Consider the following 17,131-nt stretch of genomic DNA (forward strand, 5'->3'; position numbering starts at 1 on the left):
AAGGAAAAGCAAGGCCACTGTCACTGGCTCCCAGAGCTAGTGCAGGGGAGTAAGTGTGAGGAGATTGGAAAGGTGGGAGAGTGGGAGGCAGTTTATGAAAGGCTTTAAAAGCTAAATGGATATTTTTATATTTGATTCTGGAAATAATGGGAGCTATTGGTGTTTATTGAATAGAGGAGTGACGTACACGAGTGGCAAATATACTGCAGTAGGGAGAGACTTGAGGAAGGGATACCAACCTGAAGGCAGTAGTCTAGGTGTTTAATGGCAATGTGAGAGGAGAGAAGGAGATATATATATATATATATATGAGAGATGATAAAAAGGTAGAATCAACAGGACTTAACAACTGACTGATATGGGGAATGAGAAAAAGTGAGGAGGTGACACCTGTTGCAAGCCTGGATGACTGGGAGGATGGCGGTACCCTCGGCAATAATGGGGAAAATGAGTTCAGTTTTGGAAATATCTATGGGACATCCAGTTCAACATGTCTAATAGGCAATTGGAGATGTAAATCTGGAGATTAGGAGAGATGTTAGAACTGTTTCACTTTTGTGTATTTCCCCCACACCTCACTCAGTGATTGGCATATAATAAGCATTTAATAAATATTTGTTGATTGATTGCCTATATTTTCCTTGGATCCTTTGAAATCTGCTCTCCAAATATCTAGAAACTTTGTCATATCCTATATCTCTATCATACTATTTTTGGCTTTTCTTTTCTACCAAAGGGAAGGTTCCCATCATTTCTACTTTCCTTCACCCTTAAAAGGATGAAATTATCATTAAAACAAACCAACAGATTAGTAGTTCTCTTTTAATAAGAGACATTCCAGCAGATGTCTGAATAATTGAAGCCCACATCACTACTAAATCATGTGTCTCTTCATGCTAGGCTTTTGAATTGTTTCCAGAGCTTATCTGTTTTCTCTGTCTTTTCAGGTGATCTGTAGCAAATTTTGATAACAAATTTCCTTATTTTTCTGCTTCTATTGATAGTCTCCTAATGATTTATCCACATGAGAATATCTTTTAATAGCCAAAGCAATTCTGTCTCTATCTTCTTTCCTATATCTTGTTCCTTTGAGTAAGATATATCCTTCCAGAACCATATTTCAGTCATGGGTCCTAATCCATGAAGTCTCAGTATCTGTGGGCTCAAATGTGCTTCCTTGTGTTATAATGGAGCTCCATTTTACCTTGTTTGTTATCCATACTTCGTGCATTTAAAAAATATATACCTACGGCAGTGAATTTGATTACTGGCTTCTTTCTTATAGTTTGTTTTCTGTGAATTTCTGGAAATCTCCCACCAAGGAATTGTACCACTTCTACCTCGACAATAAATCTTACATCTGTATCTGTGTTCTATTTCCACTGCTATTCATCTCTCTTCTGGACTATTATTGCAATACCTTCCTTGCTGATCATATAGCTAACTTCTTCACTAACACATCCTTTGTGTTGCTACCTGATTAATTTTTCTTATATACACATCTAGACATGTCATTCTTCTGCTCTTCAAATATTTCCCTGTTGCCTGTGTTTTAGGAATATCCGTTTGGTATATGCAGGATGGATTGGAGAATAGTGAGACTGGAAGCAAGGAGACAGTTCAGAAATTATTGCCATAGTCTAGAAGGAAGGTAATTAGGACCTGAATCAAGGAAGAGGCTGTATCAGTGGAGAGAAGAAGATAGTTATTGTGGAGGTAGAATAGCTAAAATTTGGGAAGTGACTGGATATGAAGGGAGGTGAGAGTCAAGTATCACTCCAGGATTACAATCCTAAATGCCTGCAAGCATAGTGATACACTTAATGGAAATAAAGATGACTGGAGTAGGAATGGGTTTTAGGGGAAATATAATGAATTTTATATTGTATATGTTGAGTTGAAGTATCTGCTGGGACAGCCAGATGGAAATGTCTAGCAGGCAATTGATGGTGTTTAACTGGAGTACAGGAGAGAGATAAAGTCTGGATATAGACAGACTAATTTTTTTTGATGGTCATATGCATAGAGATAATTTAACCCAAAGCAGCTGATAAGCTCACCAAGAGAGTTTGACTGTGAAAGAGAAAAGAGATGTAAGATATTAGCTTGAGAAAATGATAGAGGCAACTAAAAGTTGTTTTTTTTAAGGGTAGGAGAGACCTGGACATGTTTGGAGTGGGAAGTTTGGGATGAGCAAGGGGAAAAATCAGTGCATTAAGAGATATTGAAGATGAGAGACAGATAGGAAGTGTTCTAGAAGACAAGGTAGTCCCTAAAGGAAACACTGGGGAATGGAATCCATAGCACAAAGGGAGGGGTTGTACTTGGCAAGAACAATAGCCACCTTTTCATCAGACTCTGGAGAAAAAGAGATGAGAATGGGAGAGGGGATATGATGAAGAGGGGGTTTGAGATGTGAAGATGAATCCTTTGCTGAGAGAGAAAGGGAAGGAGGAGATACAGTAGGTTTGAGGAAATGGAAAAGGTTTGTAATAGCTTCTTTGAAGAATGATTAGAGTCAGAAAAGGGATTGCTATGCATCAGCAAAGGCCCAGTAAGTATTAAATAACAAATTTATAGTGAATTTTAGCAGCATTATTGATTTTTTCCCCTCGGCCACACTTGAATAGGAGATATGACATGTGGTAGGAATGACCTAGGGTTGGCATCTGGCAATAAGACACAGAGGACGAAGATGACCTATTAATATATGTTTGAACCTCTGTTTAAGAGTGAAGGGTGGGGGGCAGCTAGGTGGCGCAGTGGATAGAGCACCGGCCCTGGATTCAGGAGGACCTGAGTACAAATCAGATCTGAGACACTTGACACTCACTAGCTGTTTGACCCTGAGCAGGTCACTTAACCCCAATTGCTTCTCTCTCACACACACACACACACACACACACACACACACACACACGCACACGCACACGCACACGCACACACACACACGCACACACAGAAAAAAGAGTGAAGGGTGGGAAGTGAGACCAGAGAAATGATAAACCGGGAGAACAGGGAAGGGTGGACAGACCAGTGATCTGTCAAAGAGTGGCTTTTGGAGGAGTAAGGCAGAGGAAGAGATTGAAAAATAAGAGAGAAGAATATCAAAGTTCTGGGTTATAGGAATAGAATAATTATGAGTGATAAATGAATGGTTCAGCTATTGCTGTGTGTAGCTGAGATGGCAGGAAGTAGAACTCATAGGAATTTAGAAGTTGGGTGAATTGGGGGATTTTGATATGTGTATTGAAGTCCCAAGATTGAGAAAAGGGTATGTAGAGGAAGCCTGTGAGCCAGGTCCTGAATTTGAGAAAGGAGGGAGAATGAGCTAGTAATTCAACATTTAAATATGTAGCTATGGTCAAGGCACTTGGCTGGTCTCTGGGAATCCAAAGACAAATTGGAAACAGTCCTTTCCCTCAAGGACTTTAAATTCTACTTTGAAGGTATAGTACAGGTAGGTAAATGCAAGGTGATTTTTTATGAAATAATTTCAAGAAGGAAAATCCTTAGGAATCAGGAAAGAACTCATGGAAGGCATAGCTAGCACCTGAGGTATGCTTTAAGAGAGCTAGGGATTCTGAAAAGCTAAGGAGAGGAGGGAGAGTATTCCAGACAGACACAAATTACCGTTTGTATATGTTTTCATGGCCATCGAAAGTTCACTGTGGCACAGCATAACTGGCAGTCCTGTTTGATTGGAATTGAGAATATATAAAGGGAACTAGCATGACATTAAACTGCAAAAGTGAGTGGGAACCAGATTATAACCTTAAAATTTAAAGCTGGAAGTGACCACAGAAAGCATTTTACTCCCACATTTTTTACATGAGGACCATTTAAACATGGTGAACCATATCAAGGTCCAGAAATGAGATTAAAGGGACCCCTTTTAGTAACTTGTAGTCAAGAAATATGTTCAAAAGTTACCTAAAAGTTTCACGTTAGGGCACCTTTGTGTTACACTGAATTTTCCAATTTTTCAAGTAGGATTTAAATCTTTAAGGCAACCAAGTATCTTTGTTGAATACCAATATGTGGGATGTAAATTTTACTATTTACAAGATATATAACATCAAGCTGATAGCTTTGTTATGGAAAACCAAACAGCTTAGCCAGGTGGGTGACTGAGATAGTCATCTGCACTGTACTAGATGTTGGGGACACAAAGAAAATGAGAAACTTTACCTGCCCTCTCAAGGAGCTCCCATTTTACTGGAGAGTTTCAACATGTACAAAGCTAAGTAAAATAGAAGGGAATGTGCAGAGGGAGCAAGTAAGGTGGGAAGAATAGAAATGAAGAGGTAAAAACAATCCACCCATGATGAACAGCGTGCCAACTTCAGGAAACAGAAGTGCTGTGCAACAGTGATACCATTTCAGAGACAGTGAAATAGAATCATACTTTTGTGGGTGGAGAATTTGGAAGGTATATAAATTTTAAAATGATTTTAAGATCTTCTTTGAAGCTGTTGGAGTGCCTGTAAACATGGCTGTTTGCCTTCATTATCTCTGTTTCATATCATGACACTGATGAAATATTTTGGGAGGAAACTACCCTGAGAAAGAAAGAAAGTGGTTCTTGTAAGTGGTCTCTTAGTAGAATTTCTTATAGATTCTTGTCTTGGGCGAGACATAACTTGGCAATATGCATAGTAGCTCTTGTGGCTGACCTCTCCATGACATGATTATATTACATTCAATTCCTTTGCAGATGGGGAATTCATAGGTTAATTGAAGTTCCAGAGATTGCTGAACTATGGCTTAAGCAGTATGAGTGGAGATGAAGGAAGGAATGGACCTGAGAGACATTGTGTGTATAGAATTAACATCATTTCAGTCAAGTCCCATGCATTTATTAAGCATTTGTCAAGTGCCTGCCTGTTATGTACAAATCACTGGGCTAGATTCCAGTACAGAAAGACAAATAAAAAATTTGCCACTTTCCTCAAAGAGTGTATATTCTATTGTGGGGAAAGGGGGCTGGGGGAGGGAGGAGATACAGCATTTAACTTGGCAATTGTTTGGATAGGAGAGGTTATCAAGAAAAGAGACACATGTGACTACTTGATTCTGAATAGTGTGCCTAGGATTTCTAATAACAACAACAACAATAATACCACCTCATATTTATATAGTGTTTTAAGATATGCAAAGTAAGGCAGCTAGGTGGCACAGTGGATAGAGCATCAGCCCTAGAATCAGGAGGACCTGAGTTCAAATCTGGCTTCAGACACTTGACACTTACTAGCTGTGTGATCCCAGGCAAGTCACTTAAACCCAGTTGCCTTACCATCCCCTCCAAAAAAAAAAGGGTATGCAAAGTAAATTATCTTGTTTGATACTTGTTGACGCCAAGGTAAGTACAGGTAGGTAGTATAGGTGGCCCAGTGGATAGAACTTTGGACCTGAAGTCAGAAAGACCTGATTTCAAATCTGGCCTCAGACACTTATTAGCTGTGTAACCCCAGAAAGGAGGGAGAATGAGCTAGTAGCTGGGCAAGTCACTTCACCTGGTTGTCCGTTTCCTTATCTGTAAAATGAGCCGGAAAAGGAAATGACAGTGGCACTCTGATATCTTTGCCAAGGAAACCCCAAATGGGATCAGGAAGAGTCTGGCATGGCTGAAACAACTGAACACCACCCCCATTTTACATTAAGTACAGAGATGTTCCATGAGTTGCTTTGTTCAAATTCAAGTCCAGCTCTTTACTAGCTCCAAAACCAGTGCTTTTTTTTTGTTTAATACCACAATGCCTCTCATTAAACCAGATTTGCAGTAAACATTGGAAAAGAGAAGTTTTTTTCTGAATTAAGTGAATATAATGGAAAGAACTCTAGGTTTTTAATTCTAAGGCTTGGGTTCAGGTCCAGTTGACATTTACTCCTGTTTGATCTTGGGCAGATCAGTTAGACTTCCTGAGCCTCCAGTTCCTCATTGATAAAATGGGGATAATAATATTTGTACTACCTACTGCTTTGTAAACCTTAAAACATTATATAAGTCTGAATATTCAAAGTTAAATTTCCTTATTTGAATACTTAATAAAAGGTCTATTTCTCATCTGCCTGTGGAAAGATGTAAAGACTATTCCTGAATAGAACTCCTCTGTGGTTACTTGGGTCTTGCCCAGTGCCAGCTAATCAGAATGTCCCTGTGGGATTTGAAGAGCATGTTTGAGATGCTTTTCAGCAGTCAACTTGAAATGAGCTCCTGTGTAATTGATGATAACTAATGTCTAATTACCATAATTAGACAAGTGACAGAAAATTAAGCTGCAGCTGGGAGACAGGCACTGAGGCAGAATTTGCAGGCAGAGCTGTGTATGTGGAATGGCTTTGACAAAATTAATTTTCAAATGGCAGAAGAAAGATGCAAATATGTATGTCTCTCAGCCATATTCATCACAGCAGCTATTTCTGATATTTTAGTGTTCAGTTCTGATTGGTGACTTGTGATTGATGACTGTGAGAGGCCTGTGATTTGAATTGTGCATTGGGAGTGTATGGGCCACAAGCCACTTTTATACTGTCACTCCATTCTTACATAACCATATTTTCTTTGTGATTTGCCCAAGGTTATGAGCCCTTGGGCAGATCAGTTCACTTGAATAAGGCCTCATTTTCTCCAAATCTATAAAATGAAGAATTTGGATTAGAAAGTCTTTCAATATCCTTCCAACTCTCATCTATGAGTGGCATTCTTTCTGAATTACCTGGAATCAAGATTAAGGAAGAATTTCCACATAATTGTCTTTAAAAATAAGGGTATTTCTACCAACCATTTAATTATAGAGATCACTATAGCTAGTTCCATCTATGTTTATCACTCCAGAAGTAATTGGGAATAAAAATGCCCTTTCTCAGGCCTAACCTTCTTAACCTCTTTTGACACTGTTGACCACTCCTCTCCCATGTTGGTTTTCATGGTGTTCCTTCTTGGTTTGCCTCCTTCCTATCTGAGTACTCCTTCTCAGTATCCTTTGCTAGATTAACATCCATTTCCTGCCCACTAACTATGGGTACCACAGAAATTCTGTCTTAGGCCCTTTTTTCTCATTATTTTATCTACCTTTTAAAAAAATTCCTAATCAGCTCCCATGGCTTATTAATATCTCCCTTCAGATAGTTCCCAAATCCTCACATCCAGCCTTGTTTAACCTGCCTCCTGAAAGGTAATACTACATCTCCACTAGATTGTCCCTTGGATACCTCAGATTCAGCTTGTTTAAAATGAAAGTCATCTTCAACTCTTTATTCTCACTGCTCCTCCCTCCACCCACATATCCAGTCATTAGCCAAGTCTTGTCAATTCTTCATCCATAACATTTCTCACACCAGACACCTCTCTCCCCCTTCTTTATTCATCCTACTTCAAGCCTTTGTCACTTCCATCCTGGGTTCTTATGTAGCTTCCTAATTGGTTTTACTTTTTTCAGACTCTTCTCCCATGCTTAAGGCTACCCACAGCCCATCTGGTACAAAGATCCTGGCAAAGCAAGTGCCATGGGGTACCCTTCACCTACAGCCTTCCTGGTAGTACTTTCTTCTTTCTGGCTAGAAAGTGACACCACTCCCCTCCCCCAATTGGATGCCATTAAACTTGGATGCGCAGAACCATGCCTTTGCCCTGTACAGTAGACATGCTGATCCCACTCTTTAGTTGTTGAGCTACATATGAGTAATCAACTATAATCCTTCCATTAAGATGGAGGTTCCTTAGGTCTTACTATCTGCCCTATCAGTCCACCCTTCAGACCCCAGGTACTACCATTTAACCTACTTAGACATCCTAAGGACCTTTGGACCTTAGGACCTCTGGTGGATATCCACCCTGCTGATGCACCCTTGGACTTTCAGGCCTTTCCATCCAAGCTGAAGCTTGATGTCAACTCAAACAAGGGTATTTTAAGGATGGGGAAAACATTTTGTGATTATTGCTATTGTTCAGTCATTTCTGTTGTGACCACATTTGGGATTTTCTGGGTAAAGTTACTAGAGTGGTTTTCCAGTCATTTTACAGAAAAGGAAACGAGAGATAAGGAGAGAGTAAAGAGAGGGAGTGTAGATGATAGTGGGATGCTGTCTTCTGGAAAGTATTGGAGAGGGTAAGGTCAAGGATACATGGTTGCAGGGACTGGGAAGCCTTTTTTAGTAAAAGTGCTACCTCTACATCAGAAGCAGGAGTGAAGGAAGAAATAGTGGGGGAAAGAATCTGGTGTTGTAAGATGTGGAGTTAAGAAGAGGGAACTCTCTAATCTCTACAGGGACCAGTGTAATCTTCCTTAAAGCATAGTAATTTTCAGTCCCTTCCTATTTCTTCTAGGATAAATATAAATTTGTATTTAAAACTCTTGCTGTTCCACTCTTGGTCATTCTCTTAGTCTTAGAGAATTCTTGGTTCACTCAGAGGTAAAATGACTGCCCAGGATAATGCAACTAATTTGTGTCAGAGGCAGGACTGGAACCTAGTTAGTCCTGATTCTGAGGCTGTCACTTTATCAACCCAGCCACACATGCCTCATATTTATTAGCATATAATAAATAATAGTAATAAACTACTGACATTTGGACATTTGTATGGTACTTTAAGGTTTTTGGAGCACTTCATATGTATTTCATTTGAGACTCACAGAAACTCTGTGAAGTAGGTATATATAGGTCTTGGGGGGGGCAGGGCAATGAGGGTTAAGTGACTTGCCCAGGGTCACACAGCTAGCAAGTGTTGAGTGCCTGAGACTGGATTTGAACTCAGGTCCTCCTGAATCCAGGGTCAGTGCTTTATCCATTGTTCCACCTAGCTGCCCCATATATATATATATATATATATATATATATATATATATATATATATATATACACACACACACACACACACACACACACACACACACACACACACATATATATATATACACACACATATATATATGCATATATATGTCTTATACTTATTTTATAGATGAGGAAACTGAGGCTCAAAAGTTAAGTGACTTGTCCATACTCACAGAACTAGTTAGTGTTAGAGTCAGGGTTTGAACCCTGGTCTTCCTGACTCCAAGCTCAAACCTTTTTCAATTGTGCTATACTGCCTCTTTAAATATACTCTTCATATTCTCATATAGTTTCACAGAGAAAGGGTAGTCAGGGTGAATTTTCAGTTTTTCTATTACATATGCTATTTCTCCACCAAAATCCATACCTGGTGCAACCTCAGCCACAACACCCTGAGTTCCTGAAGGTTATGCCTGGGGAAACACATGCTCAGGCAGTTTCTACCAAGGCAGCAAGGATTTACATAGAGGCACAGGAGTGGACCATCTGAGAACCGTCCAGCCAAGCTTAGTTTTGAGAAGTTCATCACCAGAGAGCTGGCTATTAAGTGATAATTTGTATTTTTTGTCTGTAGTAAATCATGAAGACCACTTTACTAGGAGTCTTAGTCTGCATTGGCAGAGAGATTACCTACACCACCAGTGAAATCATGGATCTTTTGAAGTATCGAAGTTAAATGAAAGTCGGCAGCTTTTCCGGAAATGTTATCCTTGGGCTCCACTCTTTTATTTCTTCCTATGAGACCATGAAATTTTTTTGATTGTTCCTTCCTTTTATCTTGCAGAATGCTTTGCGTCTTTTCTATGCATTTCTCTTGCCTTTTTTTTTTTGTACTATAGTTATTTGTGTATGTTTTGAAAGATTTAGAAAGGACTATGTGTCATTTGAAATTATGTTGGGGTGCCCTATCTCTGTCCCAAGTTTTAGGGAATTTAGCTGGGGTTTCTAATTTATTGTTACTTAGAAATTAGAGGCTACAGTACCAGTTTTGGGCATTAAGCATTTATTAAAGCATATTAAATATTAGTAAAGAGAGAGAGAGAGAATGGGCCATGTGGTTGTTCCTTCCACATTCTGGGCCAGGAGCGCTCAGAATGGCCACCTTCTCTGCCAAGAGAGAGCCTGAGAGCCTAAGCTTCTATGGGTCTGGAGGAGAGATAGCCCTTCCACACTGCTCAAAGCTAATTGGCTAGGGGCAGCTAGGTGGCGCAGTGGATAGAGCACCAGCCCTGAAGTCAGGAGTACCTGAGTTCAAATCTGACCTCAGACACTTATCACTTACTAGCTGTGTGACCCTAGGCAAGTCACTTAACCCCAATTGCCTCACCCAAAAAAAAAAAAAAAGCTAATTGGCTAGCATCAGTCAAATCTCTTGGTTTACTGGATTTGAAGGTGGTCAATGAGCAGTATGTGCTGAGGTCAGAGTACAGAGGACAGACCCTCTGAGGGGAAGGCTTTCAGGTAGGTGTGGTTTTAATCTCTAATTGTCTCTATTCACAGTCGAAGGTCCAACTACATTTCCTTTGAAATTCTTCTGACTCTGGGCTGGCCTTAAGAAAGATCTGGCTAGGCTCTCTGGGTCTCATAGAATCCCATTATTTTTTCACCACCATAAAAATTCAACTTTCTTATTTTAATGTTCAGGAAATTGAAGATAAGAGGTTAAATGATTCAGTGTCATGCAACAAGTGAATGGCAGAGCTGAGACTAGAACCCAGGTCTTCTGGTTTTCTATTATTTGGTTGTTATTCCTTGAGGCTTGGGATAACTCTCTGTCTTACTCTTAAGCACCTGGCAAAGTATATGTACAGAGTAAGTGCTAGATAAATATTTGTGGATGCATTTTATTCTTCAGTGGTCACAGAGTTAATAGAAGTTTACTGACTTGTCAGCAGTTAAGGATTTTCTCAAGTCACAATAGTCTATATCTATATCAAAGAGTCAGTCAAGAATCAATAAACATTGATTAAGTGCTAGGCACTGCACTAAGTGCTGAGGCTACAAAAAAAGCCAAAAGATAGTCCAGTGCCTTCAAGGAGCTCACTATCTTATAATGGAGGAAAACTTAAGAAAAGAAGCAGTAAAGGGGTTGTGGGGGGTGGACATGCATCATGCAGGACATGATGAAGCCCTACAACCTGAAGGTAGGAAATGATCTGAGGAGATGTGAGTTACAGAGTTGATTGATTTCATCTTTCAGGATGATGAGTTTCTGGAGAGCACTTGGATGCGGAAAATGGTGAGGGAAAAGAATATGTTTTAATTTTTTTAAAAAGATAGTTATGAGAAGCACTCACCAATAAAGGCACCCATAGGGTGGGAGTTCTTGACATAAAAGAGTTGAGGATCAACCTAGAATCTGAATGACCAACTGTTTGGTGCTCTACTTTCCAAGCCATATAATGGGACTGGTCAAAGAAACACGTTTCACAGGCCACTTTCTAGTTCTTCATGAAGTTGTTTTTCCCCAACCCAGATCAGACCAGACTAGTGTAAAAATAGATGACTGGGGCAGCTAGGTGGCGCAGTGGATAGAGCACCGGCCCTGGAGTCAGGAGTACCTGAGTTCAAATCGGGCCTCAGACACTTAACACTTACTAGCTGTGTGACCCTGGGCAAGTCACTTAACCCAAAATTGCCTCACTAAAAAAAAAAAAAAGATGACCTTTCTCAATGGCTTCATAGACCCACGGGCTTAATAAACCTGAGCTCCCCCCCCCCCAAAAAAAAAAGAGTTGAGGATCTGAATTAGAATGATCATAACCCCACGAATGAAGAGAAGGGAACTGATATGATGTTGGGGAATCATCTTCATAGAAATATTGATTAAACCCATGGGGCCAATGAGAACACTGAGAAAGAATGTAGAGAAAGGTGAGGGCCCAGGACAAAGCCACACACTCATAGTTAAGGGGTGGGAAATGGAGGAGTCATCAAACGGGCAGGAGGAGAACCAAGAGAGAGCAATGTTAACCAGAAGTCAGAAAAGAGAGAGTGGTCAACAGTGTCGGACACTATACTACTTTCTTGGTCAAGAAAGATGATGATTGAGCAAAGGCTTACAGAGTTGGCAAGTAAGAATTCAATAACTTTAGAGAACATTTTCAGTTGAGTGAAGAGGTCCAAAATCAGATTGAGAAGTGAATGAGAGAAGAAATGGAGGCAGAAGCAATAAAAGTGCACAGCTCTTTCTAAGAGTTTGCACATGAAAGGGAGGCTTGAGTAAATGATGTGGTTAGTTAAGGTTTGGGGTTTTTTTAAGTATGGAGGAGACTTGGGCAATTTGTAGTGGTGGGGAGATTGAAGATTAGTGAGAAAGGTGGTGATTATAGGGTCAGTCTCTGCAAGGCGTTGGAATCAAAGATACAGGTAGTATGGTTGGCCTAGGAAAGGAGATAAATGGACAGTTCCTTAATATATTAAATGGAATCTGTCTAAAACCAAGAGCTATTACTATCTTTTTGTTTGTTTTTTGCGAGGGGCAATGGGGGTTAAGTGACTTGCCCAGGGTCACACAGCTAGTAAGTGTCCAGTGTCTGAGGGCAGATTTGAACTCAGGTCCTCCTGAATCCAGGGCCAGTGCTTTATCCACTGTGCCACCTAGCTGCTCCTGCTATTATTACCTATAATGAAGAAACGCTAGAGACCATTACAATAAGATCATGGGGAGCCAGGTTTTCCATTATCATCACTATTGTTTGCTTTGATTTAAAAAATAAATAGCAATAAGACAAGAAAAAATGAGGAACTAAGCAAAGGGGGGTAATCATCAGTTTTGCAAATAAGATAATTTGCATAGAAATCTCTAAAGACTCATCCAAAAATTACTTGAAATAACAAATTCAGCAAAGTAGCAGGTTATAAAATAAACCCACAAAAATGATTAGCCATTTGGTATATCCACAAAACCCACCAGGAAGACAATACTATATAAGTTAGTTTAAAATGTCAGTGCCATACCAATCAGATTCCCAAAGGGTTATGTTATAGAGCTAGGGGGAAAAAATCATAAAATTCATCTGGAAGAAAAGAAAGAAACTAAGAGAAATACTTAAAAGAGGGGAAGGGAAGATAGAAGGAGACCTAGTAGCACTAGATTCCAAAGTATAATACAGAATATCAGCATAATGATCAAGCATCAAAACTACCTGATACTAATTTTTTTTTAAACAACAAAAAAAATCCTGATCAGTGGAAAAGATTTGGTACATAACAGCAGAAGGAATTGAACATAGTAGCATATTATTTGATAAAGCCAAGGACTCCAACTGCTGGAATAAGAACTCATTATTTGGCTAAAAAAAAAAAAATCGGGGGGGGGGGTGCAGCTAGGTGGTGCAGTGGATAAAGCACTGGTCTTGGATTCAAGAGGACCTGAGTTCAAATCCGGCCTCAGACACTTGACACTTACTAGCAGTGTAACCCTGGGCAAGTCACTTAACCCTCATTACCCTGCCCCCCACCCCCACCCCCCCAAAAAAATACTGGGAAAACTGGAAAGCAATATGGCAGAGATTAGGTTTTGACCAGCTGCTTACACCATATACCACAATAAGCCCTAAATGGATATATGACCTACATATAAAAGGCCATGTTATAAATTACCTGGAGCAGCAGGGAAGTAGATATCTTTCATGACTATGGAAAGATGAGAGTTCTTGACCAAACAAGAAACAAGATTACAAGAGATGAAATGGGCATTTCTAATTATATAAAATTGGAAAAAAATTGCATAATAATTACAATAAAAATATCTAACATTTAGACAGCACTTTAAGGTTACTCATGTTTTATATATGTATTTCATTAATCCACACAATAACCCTGTGAAGTAATTGCTATTCCATCCTTTATTATTATCTCCAATTTATAAATGAGTAAACCAAGGCTAGGTTTAGTGACTTGTCCAGGGTCACACGTGTAATAAGCGTCTGAGGCAGGATTCAAACTCAGGTTTTCCTCTATCCATTTCTACAATGCACCTACACAATGACAGAAGGGAAACAATTAACGTGGCGGGGGGGGGGGGGCGGAGAAGGGAGGGAAGGATATTGTCATTAGTTATCTCTGATAAAGGTTTGATATCCAAATTATATAAGAAATTGATTCAAATATGTAAGAACAAGACCGGTTGAAGGAACTGGGCATGTTTGGACTGAAGAAAGGAAGATCTAGGGAAGCCGTGATAACTGTCTTCAGCCATGTGGAGGAGGGATTAGCATGAGTGGAAATTTTTAGAGCAGCTCTAGGCTTGATGTCAAGAAGAAAAAACAAAACTTGTTAACAATTAGAGCTGCCCCAGAGTGGGGTGAGTTAGAGAGAAGCAGGTGGTGGATCCCCCTACTTGGAGGTTTTCAAGCAGAGATGGGATGCCCACTTGTCAGAGTGGCTGTAGTGAGTAGGCTTTTGAGTTATGGTTTGGACTACTTGGCTGCTGAGATCTCTTCCAACTTCAAAATTCTAAGACTGGGGGAAATAGTTAAGCAAATTAGGGCATGGGAATAGAATAGAATAGAAGAGTACTACATTTTAAGAAATGATGATAGTTTCAGAAGAACCTGAGGACTATGAACTAATACAGAAAGAAATGAGCTGAATCAGAAAAGTTTATACAGTGGCTGCAGCATTGTAAAGAAAAGCAACTATGACATTTTTAAGAACTCTGATCCATCATGACTGCAGAAGACTAATAACCTTTTGGTAAAGGTTGGTATAGAGTGAAACATGAATTCTCAGACAGCCAATGGGCAGATTTATTTTGTCAGCTTATATTTGTTACAAGGGAGGGCTTTTATCAGGGATGGAGTACAGTTTTAGGGGGTAGAGAGGTACAGGGTAGGCCAAAAGTCACAAAGGGATTTGAATATTTAATGACCCCTTTATTTTTTTGTTTTTTTAAGTGATAATACCAAAGCATCATATATAGTATACATAGGAAATGAATTTACATTATGTGTGAAATCAAATCTCATAAATGGTGAAAAAAAAAGAAAAATAATTTTCATAAATTTATTAAAACATTGTGACTTTTGGCCTACCCTGTAGAAAGTGATATAAAACTAGGAAACTACCCCCAAAATGAATTCAGTATTTTTAAATCCACCGAAGAGAACAGAAGGAAGTTCAGAAGGGGACATGATACCATGTACAAATATTCATTCTTCTTAATGTTTATAAAGTTTATGATAATAAAGATATTTTTTTTAAGAAATGGAAAGAATTGTGGGAACTTCAGTCTTGTCAATATTAGGTGGTGTACACCTTCCCTGAAGTTACTCTTAATTCAGTATATTAGCATCCTGTATACTATGATCTTCTGTTTCAGGGTATCAGGTTTTTGGTCAGGCCTGGAAGTATTAGGTTTTCATCAAGTCAAACTACTGGGTCAGAAAACTTGTTCATATTTAGATCATCTGGTAAATTAACTAAAAGCTGTTCTTTGAGTTAACCTTAATTCTTTTAGCCCATTCCCACTCAAGATGGCATCACTAAAATTCAGGGTGGTTGTAAAAGGTATCAAATAAAGAACTAACAAAAAAGATAGGGGGCAGCTAGGTGGTGCATTGGATAGAGCACCGGCCCTGGATTCAGGAGGACCTGAGTTCAAATCCGGCCTCAGACACTTGACACTTACTAGCTGTGTGACCCTGGGCAAGTCACTTAACCCCCATTGCCCTGCAAAAAAAAAAAAAAAAAAGATAACAAAATTGAATGAAAATGTTGAATTACACAACACTCTAAGGAATGTTTCTTTCATCATATCTCTTAGTTAGAAATCTGAAACCTCTCAGTTCTGACTAAGAGAAGATTAGTTTGTAAGGGAGTAAGGAGAAAATATTAATTGTTTAATGATTTTGTATTTCAAAAGTGTTTAAACAGATTTTTTTAGCATTTAAATCAGTCTGTGGATAATCTTGTGCCTATTTTCTCTTTTCACTAAGTAAGCTTTGCTTTCTGAAAACTTGGCTTTCTTCTGCAGAACAATTCTAAGCCCACCTAAAGTTTCTGGAATTTATAAGGGTTTACAGAGAGCATTATTGAGAGAACCAAATTTGATGAGTAAATAAAATAATTTTTCCTCTAAATGGCTCAATGAAAAAATTAGTGAACTCTCCTGATGTCAATTATGTTTTCCTTTCAGAAAATGAATAATGATTTGCTCCACCTTTCTGTTCATCTAGTGTTAAGTATTCGTGGTATTCAGGAAGAGGACCCCCCAGATGCTCAGCTAATGAGACTAGATAACATGTTGCTGGCAGAGGGTGTCTCCGGGCCTGAGAAAAGAGGAAGAGGAGGACCGTCGGCTGTAGCAGCAACATCAGGTGGCTGTCCAAATGACAATAGCATTGAACACTCTGACTACAGGGCCAAGCTGTCACAGATCCGACAGATATACCACTCTGAGCTAGAGAAATATGAACAGGTGATCTTTCTGCATGGAAGAGTTTTTATCATGTGAATGCGCATTTGTCAAAACCAAAACCAAAACCTGATAACCTTGTTTCTTTTGTGGCACAGAATATGGAATACACTTAATTGGTACAACTTAACAGAGATGCCAAATTTGATTGAAAACACTTTGATCTGCTGCTCCGAATATAGCTAAGATAAAAAACACTTGACACTGGTTACATTCAGCAGGCCAGTGTTTGAAAACATTAGAGGTCTGGTGGTTGCCATATGGTAGAAGAGGAAGCTGAGACCTGGGGGCATGTCCAGTATTGTGGAGTCATTCCCATGTGCTGAGATTAGATTTAGCTGTGAGCTGTTAATCTCTGGAGGTTATATTGTTATTTGTTTGTTTGTTTTCTCCAGGCCTGCAGTGAGTTTACTACTCATGTCATGAACCTTCTTAGGGAGCAGAGCAGAACAAGACCAATTTCACCCAAAGAAATTGAACGCATGGTCAACATTATCCATGGGAAATTCAGTACCATCCAGATGCAGCTGAAGCAAAGCACGTGTGAAGCAGTGATGATCCTGCGTTCCCGGTTTCTAGATGCCCGGTAAGCAGGACAGGACAGAAACAGGCAGTTAGCCCCTATTTCTGCTAGATTCTCTCCCACTCACATTTGTAGACCCTTCTCTGAATGTCTAATGTGTTATTGGGTATGAGAACTTAGAGAAGGTGCAAATTTTTGCTAACTTCATTGGCATTTGCTAGACTGACCACCCAGTCAATCAGTCAGTTAACATATTCAGCACCTATCCTGTGCCAGTATTGTGCTTAGTGCTGAATGAAGTAGAAGATCTCTTAGGGAAATTAACTTAAAGATTTTTTAAAGAGTCTCAA

The 17,131-nt window shown here is 39.4% G+C and overlaps 1 protein-coding gene across 3 annotated transcripts in view; it reads left to right on the top strand.

The window, feature by feature from the left end:
* Positions 1 to 17,131, top strand: part of PBX4 (PBX homeobox 4) — a 54,811-nt gene that overhangs the window by 25,601 nt on the left and 12,079 nt on the right. For all 3 annotated transcript variants that reach the window (XR_006356375.1, XM_044003113.1, XM_044003116.1), the window contains exons 3-4: positions 16,020 to 16,261; positions 16,654 to 16,844. Coding sequence is in view for 2 of the 3 variants with exons in the window: in XM_044003113.1 (XP_043859048.1) it covers positions 16,020 to 16,261; positions 16,654 to 16,844 (433 nt within the window). In the remaining variant the exon portion in view is untranslated. The remainder of the gene's footprint in view (positions 1 to 16,019; positions 16,262 to 16,653; positions 16,845 to 17,131) is intronic.

The sequence above is a fragment of the Dromiciops gliroides genome, chromosome 1 (assembly GCF_019393635.1).
Source record: "Dromiciops gliroides isolate mDroGli1 chromosome 1, mDroGli1.pri, whole genome shotgun sequence".
NCBI classification, from domain to species: Eukaryota; Metazoa; Chordata; class Mammalia; order Microbiotheria; family Microbiotheriidae; genus Dromiciops; species Dromiciops gliroides.